Source organism: Micropterus salmoides, unplaced genomic scaffold, assembly GCF_014851395.1.
Source record: "Micropterus salmoides isolate LMB-PRFRI ecotype aquatic unplaced genomic scaffold, ASM1485139v1 Ms_hic_scaffold_20, whole genome shotgun sequence".
NCBI classification, from domain to species: domain Eukaryota; kingdom Metazoa; phylum Chordata; class Actinopteri; order Centrarchiformes; family Centrarchidae; genus Micropterus; species Micropterus salmoides.
In genome coordinates this window covers 9527724-9540767 of record NW_024041151.1, presented here as the reverse complement: position 1 = coordinate 9540767, position 13044 = coordinate 9527724, and the positions used below count along the sequence as shown (strand labels likewise).

Sequence of the window (13044 nt, the reverse complement as noted above, 5' to 3'; positions counted from 1 at the left end):
TCCTTGCTGCTAGTATGAGACCGTAGGTGTACACACTCACAGATCTTTAAATCAGTGCTTCAAAGTGTGTGCTCCGGTGTATGCGTGAACTTGAAGACAGGCGTGTGCATCCATTCCACCTGCTGCTTTCAATCCAGATGAGTTGGTGCATTTCAAGCTTATTTCTGTTGTTTCTGTGCTGTTATTGCAACCTGCCCCCCCACCCCTTCCCTACCACTTGCAATCAGCTCATGTGTGTTTGTTTGTGTGTGTGTGTGTGTTTGTGTGTGTGTTGTGTTATATTCACTAGGCCCCCTCCCCAGTGAACCCCAGTGCGCTGGACCGCACAGCAGCCTGGCTATTGAATATGAATGTGCAGTATTTAGACCATGAGGGGATGGAGCCCGAGTCACTGAGAAACAGAGAGGATCTGAATCAGGTGGAGAAGGTAACCTGCCTCCTCATCCAACCTTTGACCTTTACCAACCCCTCCTTTCACAAACCACCTCAACCTTCAGCCCTTCAGCCCTGATACTCCCACTTAACTATCCTTCCTTTCTTTACCTCTCATTAGTTCCCGCATTCACCTCCCTTCTTAAAACACCCTCCTACACTCAATTATCTGCTGTATTTATTCCCACGTTGTCTTTGTTTTTCCTCAAAGCCTGAGGTACCTTAGATATACCCAAATTGTCACTTGAAGTATGGGCATTTATTGCGTACATTGAGGTAAATAGGATATACTGTTTATCAGTCTGACTCCGCATGTGACCCCGTAATTCCTCAATCTCCTATTTTCCTTAAATTGGCTTTTCAGTGATGTTCAGGCTATTTTTCTGGGATGTTTTTTTGCAGCTTGCAGTGAGCGTAGTCGTGGCCATCAACTGCAGGAAAGTCATATCAACAGCAATATTTAGGAATATTTGGTGTGGCCACACTCTGCCTTCAGCAGCCTCACCTTGTTAGCTGAGTTTGGCTGTTCCTGCTCCTACACAGCTGTTTCTGTTTCAGTTAATGATTGTGTTTCAACCTACATATTGAATTTATGATCATTGGCACCTGTTTGGTATAATTGTTTAGTTAAAAAATTGACGATAGGCTATGCCTAAAAAAATAAACCCTGACTTCCTGCAAGTGTACCTAGAAGAATTGATGCTGTTTTGAAAGCAAAGGGTGGTTTAGATTAGATTTGATTTGTCTTCTGTTCATTCACTTTGCATTTTGTTAATTGAGAAATATAATTTATTAATATGTCTATTTTTGAAAGTGTTCTTACTTTGCAGCATTTTTCCACACCTGCCTAAAACCTCTGCACAGTACTATAGATGAAGAACAACTTCTAGACATTTAGTGTGCAGTGAGACTTGCACAGTGTTGGATATTGTAGTTATAATCTTCTTGCTTCATTAAAAATCTCCCTCCTCCTCGAAAAACTCCACACACCCTCACAACTCCCCCCCTTTCTTACCATCTTTAAAAATGAACTTAATAGCCCAAAGCAGGTGTGTGTATGTGTGTTTGTGTGTATGCACATGCAGAACATCCACACAGATGTGTTGTAACTTGTGTGCGCTTGCATCTATGTGAAAGATAGAGACAGAAAGAGGCTTTTTGCTGCTTCCCTCTGCCTACGTTCCTGCTTCTCTTCTCAGCAACCTTTACAACCATTCACCCTCAGCTTCGCTTCCATGCTTTGATTGGCTGCCACATTCTCCCCCTTTTTTTTTCTTCCATCCATAATGAATACAAACCTGTCATCCTAACATAGCTCATACTTTATGGAAGCCAGCAGCTCAGGCAGGGAGAGCAACCAAAGAAGGCAATAACTTCAGTCTTAACAAAGAAGCCGCAGCCACCCTAAAATAGCAGAGCAGCAACAAGAGAAGGATTGGAAAACACAGCAGCTTAGGTACAGGCTGCAGCTAATGGTCCATACAGTCTTAACAATACAGGCTCTACAGTAGCCATTTTAAGCTTTTACATATACTGTATATATTCATTGATGTGTAACAGGTTAGGGCATATATTTGTCTTGTTAGGAGGAGTAGATATCAGGACAATAAAAAAAGAAATAAATCAGATCATGTGCTCATTTAGAGGAACACAAATACATGCAATAATAACATACTATTTTACTATTAATTACTATTAATACCATTATTTTATTCAAAAACAAATGGTATTAGAAAATAAATGTTCAAGTCGAATGCCACTTTCATTGCATGCATATGTGAAACACAGGAAAGTTGGAATTTTGTGCTGTGCATTTTTTAGCTATGTCTATAAATGAAGGTTAATGTCTTTAAGAAAGATGTGAATACTTTTTTTCATACTTTTATTGCAAGGTAATAAAACATTTCCAATTGCTTCCATTGCATAGATAGATAGAGAGATAGATACTTTGTTACAACAGTTTTGGTGGAAATTGTTTTAGTACAGCTCAGTTCCAGTGCAAAAAAAGAATGAGCGAAGAAACACAGGCACCAATAAACAATCACAACAAACAAACACAACACAAATACTTAAATGTGAAAATATGTGCAATGAACATATATAATATGATATGTACAGCTCTGTTCCTCAGCATATCAAGTAGCCACACAGCAGAAAGCTCAATGATTAATAATTGCATAAAGACTAGAGAGAAAACCATGTAGAAAAGACAGACTGCCATGCATACTGTATAAAGTGCCATTGTCATTACCAAATAAGCAGACAAAAAATCATGAATTAAACACTCCGGCTGTAATACAGAAAATATGATTAACAGAATGACCAACTTTTTGGTATTATGTCATTCATTAATGACAGACAAGCTCAACTTTATTATTTAATTGTGGGCCTCATAATCAAACAATTTCACTTTAAAGTCTTTAGCTTATTCTCTCCATCTCCATATTCCATTAACTGAGGACATTTTATAGCTATCGGTCCATTTCTTGAATTAGTTTAGGCGGTGTTATGTCAAAAGTAATACATTTTGGTTGAGCTGCTTGTTTAATTTGAAATATGTGCATGGTCAAATGTATAACTATAAAACAGTATAATTCCAGTAGGCTTTTTTTATCGGGCAGAAAAAGAACATCTTATTTTTAAGGTGATAAAGAATATAGTATATGTACCCCAGTCATTGGAGGTTCCTGTTTTATGGATTGGGTTTTTATACATTTTCCCAGTCTTTCCCTTTTAACAGTCTTTCTAGTATTGAGTTTTGAGTTAATTGTGTCCTGTGAAAAATGTGAGTTCAGTGTTGGTATGGTTGGAAATGCAGTCTACCTTAAACGTCATCAGATGTTAACAAAAGAACAGCAGGTGCAGAGATGCATCTGTTCAAACCACCTTTGTTCTCCAACTGTCTTTTGTCTTGTTCTGTTATCAATATTCAGATGCATTAATTATATTCTTTAGTTAATTGAATTTCAAGCCCACACAATCAAGGAACAATATCAAAGAAAAACACTAAGCTGATAATATTCTGTCTGTTCTGTATATGATCAACAGGACAGCCATCCAAGATTAAAATACTAAAATTTCTTTTTTGTCATCAGGGACCAAAGTACACATATATTTGTAAAATGTCAGTGATGCAAAGCTTTTATTACACTAAAAATTAAAATGCGGTCAAAATAGCCAATCGACCATATTAATGTGAGGCTAAGATTTATTTTCAGATTTCAATTGCTGCAGTAAAAAAAGGAGAAGAAGAAGAGGAGAAACATCAGCTTCATTCTGGTTTGACAGATAGATAGAGAGGATGCAGGTGAGAGGAGCGAGCGTAGGGCATGGGTCAACAATTAAGTTAAACCATGGGCCAGTTTTTTTTCAGCATTGTTCATTGCTTGGGTGGGCAATGTTTTGTGGAGTGGCAAATGCAGGCCTGTATTGTTTTCAATATCTTTTGTTTGTTCATTTATTTTACTTCATGTAAGAATACATTTGAGGTCTGTGAGGGATTCATTCCAGCACCATGGACTGGCCAAATATTTACAGTATATTAGATTTTATGAGGTCAAATATATTGGGGTTTTAAAGTTGGCTTGTATTGATATTGTTAACTAAAGTAAATTTCATCAAAAAAAAAAAAAGGTTTTAATGAAAATTAAGGGAAAACTTTTTTCAAGAGGCCAAATATTTCTGTTATCGCCATTTACCTACCTCTGGCACAGGGAAAGACGTTAGGGGTACAGAGTAGACAAGAGCAGATGTACTGTGCGAGTGAGGGGCAGGACAAAGGCAGTTAAAGATACCGTAGATGTCATTCATTCTCAGGGGATCTGGTGACAAGAGCCCATGGATATTAGATATAGAGAGAGGAGTGGAGAAAGGGTAGAAAAGCAGATAAGATTTCTATTTGAGGTCACTGTTCCTCCTGGGAAGAAGGGGGGAGGGTGATTGGGGAAAATGTCCCAGTGGTAGGCAGGAGAGTGACGTGGGAAAATAAGTAGAAGGTGACAAGGAAAGATAAATGATCCCAGCAGCATCCTCACGGTGTGTAATTGAATCTGATCGTTCAGGGTGCTCGGATAGTTTGTCTTTCAGAGCGTTCTCCATCAGTTATTGCTGAATAATGAGCTGGATCGTGTTCAGATATAACTCGCAGATATTCAGGTCTTTTTGGCTTTTGTTTAGCTCTAATTTAGGCTGTAATTTTGGTCCGGACTGAAATATCCCTGCAGCTGTTTGGATGGATTGCTATGCCGTGTTTTTTTCTGTTCAGAAGAGATTTGATTCCTCCGTTCGTATCCCCCTTGTCTGAAGACAACTCCTTCAAAAGCATCTCTCGAAGGTCGAGCGAGAGGTCAGGGAGAGATTCTCGGCTTATTTCACAGACTAGACTCCTACTTCACTGGTTGCATCCCTCCCTTCTCACCTCCACTCTGTCTTTATTCATCCTAAACTTCCTTTCTTTTCCCCTCTGTTTTGTTTGCCAGTTTAACCTCTCAACAGGCCAGTGGTTTAAGAGCCAATCCAGAGATTTGACAAGAGAAACAGCTGAATTTCACACTCTTTTGATTTATTTTTGGTGATGGAAGCTTTGCTCATAATAATGAAAGCTTCTCTGTTTTAGTAGGAGTGTTTGATTTGGACTAAAAGGCAAAAAGATTTGTGAGGCAGCTGTACAGGTCTAGTATGACAGTGCAAAAACGAAAATTGCTTGTAAATGAAGCATGTGATTCCCTGAGAGAGGCTGCCTCTCTATTCTAGACAGAAATAATACCTGACTTAGAGATTTCTTTTTTTGTTCTTGTCAGTTATGGTAATGAAGAAGGGGACCCTGCAGATAGGGTTGATTATGATAATTATCATGATGATAATGACAACAGCGACGATCTCCTAATCTCTCTGCTTCTTTGTTCAGTACCAGCAGGAGATCGCAGTGCTGCAGGAGAAGCTGCGGGCGTCGGTGCAGAAGCTGGAAGAGTACGAGGCCCGTCTCAAGGGTCAAGACGAACAGGCCCAGAAGGTGCTGATGGAGTACCAGGCCAGGCTGGAGGAGTCCGAGGAGCGCCTGCGCAGACAGCAGGACGACAAGGACCTCCAGATGAAGGGCATCATCAGCAGGTAGGGAGAAGGACGAAGAAGCTGTTATGTTGAACTGCAGCCTTGCGCATTTGTCCTGTTCTGAAGTAATTTGATTTAAATTTGTCCTTTTTTCAGGTTAATGTCGGTGGAGGAGGAGCTAAAGAAGGATCACTCAGACATGCAGGCAGTGGTAGACTCTAAACAGAAGATCATCGACGCACAGGTCAGTTCGCTCTTGCACCATACATTGACTGCCGTAAAATCTCTAGCGCTCGCTGTGCAGGTTGCATATGGTTTTGTGGATACTTTCCGTCTGCGTTTCAACTTTGTATGTGTCACTTGTATCCTCAGTGTAAGGAAAAGAAAGGGTCACTGAAATACAAAGAGATGTTTAATTCATTGCTGTCTCAGCTCTAGCATTGACAAGCTTGAATGGCTGAGTAGAACTTCCCAGCTCCCTCCCACTCTGTCTTATAAAACATACATTTACAAATTTTTTATCTAGTTTTCTGTCAACATGTAGCTCTTCTATAATCCATGTGGTTCTTATTCATATAAGACCATGTTTAAAATCCTTCTTAGAAAAAAAGTGTTGCTTTGGAGCACTTAGCTGCAAGGAATTCTTGATATTGAATAATGAATATAATTAAAAATTAGGCAAAGAATGATTGGGGCATAGCTGTTGCCATAAAGGATTAAACACTGCTGGAGTGTTTCTTACAGTCATCTGTGGATACCATTTCTTCTGTACACTGGGAAAAAAGTGTACATTACATGCAGGCAAACACACACTTAAGCGCAAACATGCATCTGTGGAGATTGTCAAAGTGATGTTACAACAGAATGGAGGGGGGGGATTCTGCAACATGACATTTACGCAAACCCAGACATACAGATGTGATTTATCTCCTTCACACCTAAAGTAATGAGACTTTGCATATCTGCAAACAAACATGCCACAGCAAACAGGCAGAGAGAATTAAAAAAAGCTCATTATAAAGACAAGGAGGGAAGTTTGCTTCAGTGACTCAGCTCAGCACACATTATACAATTAACACAGAGAGCCTCATGTAAGAAGCACTCATACGAAGAGATTTGTAAGTGGCACATCATTTGTCTCATTCACCAATTTCTCCTACTAACGGAAATGTCCGTGTAGTTGAGACCTGTCATATGAGTCATGGACAGATGTCTCCTGTTGCTGTTCGGCTTAAGAACTCTGCCCCCCCTCCTCCCATCTAAGTCTAAGCTTTGCTTTGGCATCTAACGTCATGTCATATCATCCCCCTATTTATTTCTGCCATGGCACCGCTATGATACAGCGTAACATGCTTTCGTTTTTCTCGAAAAGCCAGCCAATCATTTCATGCGGACTGAATGAATTAAATGATTGTTCTTGCTTATTAGAGTCCTGCGATGGCCACAGATACCTGTTTTTCGTCTTTTTTTTCATATTTATGTCAGAGCATTTGATTTTTTGATGTGTGGATCTAAAGAGAATTTCAACAAAAATGCTTCAGATATACATTACATCACATATGCACTCCTCAGGAAGAGTTCAGGTTGAAATAAGCTTTTTACAACAACTCTTAACTTTGTGTGTGTGTGTGTGTGTGTGTGTGTGTGCAGGAGAAGCGCATAGCATCGTTGGATGCAGCCAACGCCCGTCTAATGAGCGCTCTGACCCAGCTGAAGGAGCGCTACAGCATGCAGACCCGCAACGGCATCTCCCCCACCAACCCCACCAAACTGCAGATTACTGAAAACGGAGAGTTTAGGAACAGCAGCAATTGCTAAGCTGACTGGCACCTGCCCCGAGTGAGTGTTGCGTGCCTGCGTGTGTACAGTTATACAATGAGAGGACGTCTACATGCATGCATGGATGCATGCCTGTTTGGTAGACTGTGAGGGTGTGTGCGTGTGTTTATGGAAGCGGATGTAGGACATTTTAGAAGACATTTCCACTTTTTGGACAGCAAGTGTGTATCACTCTGAAGGGCCAGCCTGGGAAGAGGCGGGACTTTAGTGTGACAGACAGATCACCAAGAGAACAAGATCACCAGACGGCCTTCATTACGAGGGTGACGGCCAGAGGAGGCGGGGCAGAGCTTGTACATAACTCTTGATTATCACTATCAGTCAAACAACTTTGCCAGTGGATGTATGCAGTCGCTGGGACAATTCAAGACCCTGCCTGGGACAAACCACTATATAACCACACACAGTGATGACCGCCAGACACGGTCCCCCTAGCTACCCTCCTCTCCTCCTCTCTCTTCATTCTTCTCCCTCTTGACGACCAAGTGGACCCATTTAAAAACAATAACACGCATTGAGGATTATCACTTTAGTTGTCTTGAGAGGATTACTTTCTAGTGATTTACTTTAAAGTCATTGTTTATAAAGAACCAAATAGGAGCTTAAAAAAAAAACAGAAGAAATTTTTAGCCCCAAACAATCTTCTTTATGACCCTTTTTACTCCTCGGGTGTGTTCCTGAGCGTCCCGCGAGCCCCACCTCCCCCCTCCTCTGTAGTGCACTTTGTGAAAAGCTATTGGTACATGAAACGCCTTAAGTAAGGAACACACCTCGACTTTATCCCACAGCTCCCCTATTTCTGCAAAAAAAAAAAGGCACAACTTATACTGTGGATTTGTAAAGGATACATAAATTAATTGTACACACTTAAATGTATTATGAAAACTAAAGTAAATGAATTCTATGTGATACTATATTAATGAAATTTAATATAGATGTATGCATTTCTTTTTTTTTTCATCTATAGAGTATACACACATATCTATATCTATATTTGATAATCTCAAATATAAAAGCAGCCCTTTATTTAGGAGTTTAGGAGATCTAGTTTTATTTTTCTTCTCTTACGATGAAAGACTGTGTGTGTAGCTTGCTTTAGAGCCCTAGAGAAAGAGACCACACAGAGCAGTGATCAGCACCATCGCCTCAGCCATCCTTCACATCTCCATGACGCTTAACCCTTTACATACAGTGTGTGCAGCATTTGAGAGAAATGGCTGTACAGTTGTTCTTACAGCTCGGGCGTATCTTGCACAACTTGCACCGTCAAGCGATCGGTTCTTCTTCTGGTGCTTATGATTGCTCTTAAGACACGGATAAGTTAAACCCAGATGTCGATTTTGGTTTGAAATCGAGTTACGTGTGTGGTCCTCTCACTCTAGCAGCACAAGAGCTATTGAGAGACATGTGTTTAGAAAACACTCACACATACTATACACTGGACTGGTGAGCCATTGTTATAATGGCCTCCTTAGTTACAACATTTTCTCTCTTACTGCTTTGTTTGTCAATGGTGATGAAGTGTATGCTGCATCCAAACTGTGACTATTAATCCTAGTGGCATCATCTCTCCCCTCTTTTCTTCTGTCCACCCTCTTTCATCCCTTGTTCTTCTGAATGTGAAGATGCTAACTGACAGTTAGTCTTAACATGGGGTTTGGTCCTTCTAATCTCTCCTGGCATTGCGCACATTGCTCCATACCACCTCGTCATATGTATTTTGTATATTTTTGTATTCATTTTTCTTACCTGTAACAGACTGTGTACATCAAGCGTGAGGCTCTGCATGCTTCATCCTTGCTCTAGAGCAGACAGTTGCGTCAGTATCACCATTTGTTTTCTTTTGTTGCCAATTGGAAGGTGATGATGATGATGATGTTGTTCATGATGATGATGATGATGAATGGCTTGCTGCAACCATATATGGTAAATATATAAAAACTGAGTGTATTAAGGCTGGACAGCCTGGGAAAGTGTAAATAAAATGCCCACACTATTTTTACCTAATGTTAACAGAGCTTTTTGTAAATGTATCTTGTGCTCAAACTCTGCTGTATCATTATGGGTATTGTATATACAAAATAGCTCAGTCGGTCATCTGTCCTCATCAGGTATAACTATACAATTAAATTAACCAGTCAGTGTTCTCCCTGTTAAAGCTATTGTTTTTTTATTGAGAGTGTAATATCACTTGCCAAAAAACTGATGAAGTAGGAGTTTGACTTTTGGGAAGTCGTGGAGGATGCCTCGTTGGTTTCAGGGTAAGCCGAGTCCAGTCTCGATGAGATTCACAAGCACAATCCTGTATTTCTCATCAGTCTAGCTCTATGCACTTTTACGTTCAGTGGTTGGTGTTTATAATTAGCTTCTTTTTTTCTTTCTTTTTTTTAGCACAGCACCTGTTCCAGGTGTTCAAAAAACGTGGCAAAGTTCAAAACTGAAGAAAGGGATTTTTGGTACACCTCATTCACAAACCGTTAAATCAGATAAACAGACTCTTTTTCCTGTTTGAACACAAAGGAATTGCCTCAGACTGAAGATTCCTCTGGGGGGGAAAAATCATCACCACATCTTACCAGGCATTCAGTCTTAAAACAACACTGCAGATATTAAAGCGAGACTATGTTACTTTTGACAGAAGAAATAATACATCTTTCATCTTGCAAATGAAATGTTGAATTGATAAGCAATAAAACACACTATTGCTCAATTCAATACACTCATAAGTTTTATGGGTTAACATTACATCTGTTTTGACAAGTAGATTTTGGTGGCTAATGTTAGCTAACATAAGCAGATTTTAGGTACATTCAGCTGGGAAGGGCACTTTATTGACTGAGTTTGACTTTATAGCTCTCTCAACTTGTGCTGTGACAATAACTTAGCTTATGTTAAACTACTGTTTAGTATTTAAACCAGCTAAACAGTAGGACATTTTGATGCTAACATAACAGCCGTACTTAGTGTTGTGACTTGTAGCTTTTTGCGGCTAACGTCAGCTAATGTTAGCAAATTTTAGATTTTTCTGTATAAGGCTCATTACTGATTCAGTTCTGATTCAGGCTTTATGACTTTCCTCCACTTGTGCTACTATTACAATAGTTAAGCATTTTAGCTAAAGTTACAAAAGTACAGTCTCGCTTTAAACTGTAGCCTACAATAATACAATTTAACCAATATGAGGCTGTCAGAATCAGTACATCTACAAAAAGTAAAGTAGAAGACACAATCTGTTTGGTTTCTAATAAACTTCTCAGCCGCCCATGCATTTCCCCACCTCAGTTGTGAGTCAGAAAACCATGAGCTCACGTTTCACACAGTTCAGCCAGTCCGACAAAAGATCATTCAAAATATAAAGCTATAAATAAAGTGAAAGATGTTGTATGTTTTCTATTATCTTGTAGAAAATACTTTTGTAAGTATGTTGAAAGTATAAAGTATTTGGCTGGATTCTGCTTCCTTTGACGACAGTGACAAAACAATAATGTACATAGGAATTTGTGTTGACAAAATGTGGCTGTGCAATTTATGTACATTTGCAACTAGACCTATTAAAGTTTTATTTAGCTATTTTAAAATTTCATCCTCGTGTGTGTGTCTCTCCTAGCCTTGCTTGCATTGTTCTCTGCAACACTTTGTTATTATGAAATGTAAATGAAGCTTAATTTGAGTGCATGCAAGATGAATCACATGTTCATTAAATACTCAAAGCAGGCCTAGATAGATGACAAGCAGCTAGAGAGAGAACATATGCTCAGACTCGAGGTCCAAAGGCAGAGTGGAGGGTATGATGGAGGGATGTGACAGACTGGTTTGAGCAGTGCCTACTTCTCACTGAGCCTGACCTACATACTGCCTGATTGTTATTCCCCGTGGCGGGTAGGAGAAAGTCTGAAATGGCCTTAACAACAAAAATGGAGGGGATTTTGTTGCAAAATGTCTGAAAAAGCTGTAGCTGTTGAGCCGATTGTTATATAAAAATGCCTCACATTGTGTTTCTAAGTATAGCTCAAAGGCAGGAGAGATGCAGCATGAAAGTCTTTAATAATATTATGCAGTGTGTGATCGAATGGGGAAAGTGCACCTCATTAACAGCAGATTCTCATTGTGTGTATATTAAAGGAACGCTCCAGTGTTGTTAATTGCTCCCTATGAGGCACACTCATTTCTTTGGCCAAGTGGAACAGGCTCCCCGGGGCAAAGGCGTGCATTTAGGACATCAGGCTAATAAAACATGCTACTAGTTTTACCACTCTCCAATGCTCCCACCCATGGACTCAAAAGCACCGAAGGCTAGAAAACATAGCCACATATTAAGCCACTTGTTGATGCTAGGATGATTTCCTGCCAAGTGCAGAGGAACAGCTATGGAGTACTTTTAATCCACGCCAAAACAACTCCAAACGGAAAGGATAAAGTATTGCTTGCTTGGGTTATCAATTTAATGCAAGTACATTTTTGAGGCACTTCAGCGAGTATTTGATACTACTTTATACTGCTACTTCACTATGTTTCAGAGGGAGATATACAGTGGGGAGAACAAGTATTTGATACACTGCTAATTTTGCAGGTTTTCCTACTTACAAAGCATGTAGAGGTTTGTAATTTTTATCATAGGTACACTTCAACTGTGAGAGACGGAATCTAAACAAAAATCCAGAAAATCACATTGTATGATTTTTAAATAATTCATTTGCATTTTATTGCATGACATAAGTATTTGATCACCTACCAACCAGTAAGAATTCAGGCACTCACACAGCTGTTTTTTAAGAAGCCCTTTCTGTTCTCCACTACCTGTATTAACTGCACCTGTTTGAACTCGTTAACTGTATAAAAGACACCTGTCTACACATTCAATCAAACAGACTTCAACCTCTCCACAATGGCCAAGACCAGAGAGCTGTGTAAGGACATCAGGGATAAAATTGTAGACATGCACAAGGCTGGGATGGACTACAGGACAATAGGCAAGCAGCTTGGTGAGAAGGCAGCAACTGTTGGCGCAATTATTAGAAAATGGAAGAAGTTCAAGATGACGGTCAATCTCCCTCGGTCTGGGGCTCCGTGCAAGATCTCACCTCGTGGGGCATCAATGATCATGAGGAAGGTGAGGGATCAGCCCAGAACTACACGGCAGGACCTGGTCAATGACCTGAAGAGAGCTGGGACCACAGTCTCAAAGAAAACCATTTGTAACACACTACGCCATCATGGATTAAAATCCGGCAGCGCACGCAAAGTCCCCCTGCTCAAGCCAGCGCATGTCCAGGCCCGTCTGAAGTTTGCCAATGACCATCTGTATGATCCAGAGGAGGAATGGGAGAAGATCATGTGGTCTGATGAGACAAAAATAGAGCTTTATGGTCTAATCTCCACTCGCCGTGTTCGGAGGAAGAAGAAGGATGAGTACAACCCCAAGAACACCATCCCAACCGTGAAGCATGGAGATGGAAACAGCATTCTTTGGGGATGCTTTTCTGCAAAAGGCATAGGACAACTGCACCGTATTGAGGGGAGGATGGATGGGGCCATGTATCGCGAGATCTTGGCCAACAACCTCCTTCCCTCAGTAAGAGCATTGAAGATGGGTCGTGGCTGGGTCTTCCAGCATGACAACGACCCGAAACATACAGCCAGGGCAACTAAGGAGTGGCTCCCTAAGAAGCATCTCAAGGTCCTGGAGTAACCTAGCCAGTCTCCAGACATATGAGGAGCTTATAA

The 13044-nt window shown here is 40.3% G+C and overlaps 1 protein-coding gene across 11 annotated transcripts in view; it reads left to right on the top strand.

The window, feature by feature from the left end:
• dab2ipb (DAB2 interacting protein b) overlaps positions 1–10903 on the top strand; it is a 131449-nt gene extending 120546 nt beyond the window's left edge. For 9 of the 11 annotated variants that reach the window (XM_038733370.1, XM_038733372.1, XM_038733375.1 and 6 more), the window contains 4 exons: positions 290–427; positions 5339–5541; positions 5638–5725; positions 7132–7299. In XM_038733370.1, coding sequence (XP_038589298.1) covers positions 290–427; positions 5339–5541; positions 5638–5725; positions 7132–7299 — 597 coding nt within the window. Of the gene's footprint in view, positions 1–289; positions 428–5338; positions 5542–5637; positions 5726–7131 lie in introns of all 11 variants that reach the window. The other 2 variants (XM_038733368.1, XM_038733373.1) reach the window with 2 other exon arrangements.
• The last annotated feature ends 2141 nt before the right edge of the window (positions 10904–13044 follow it).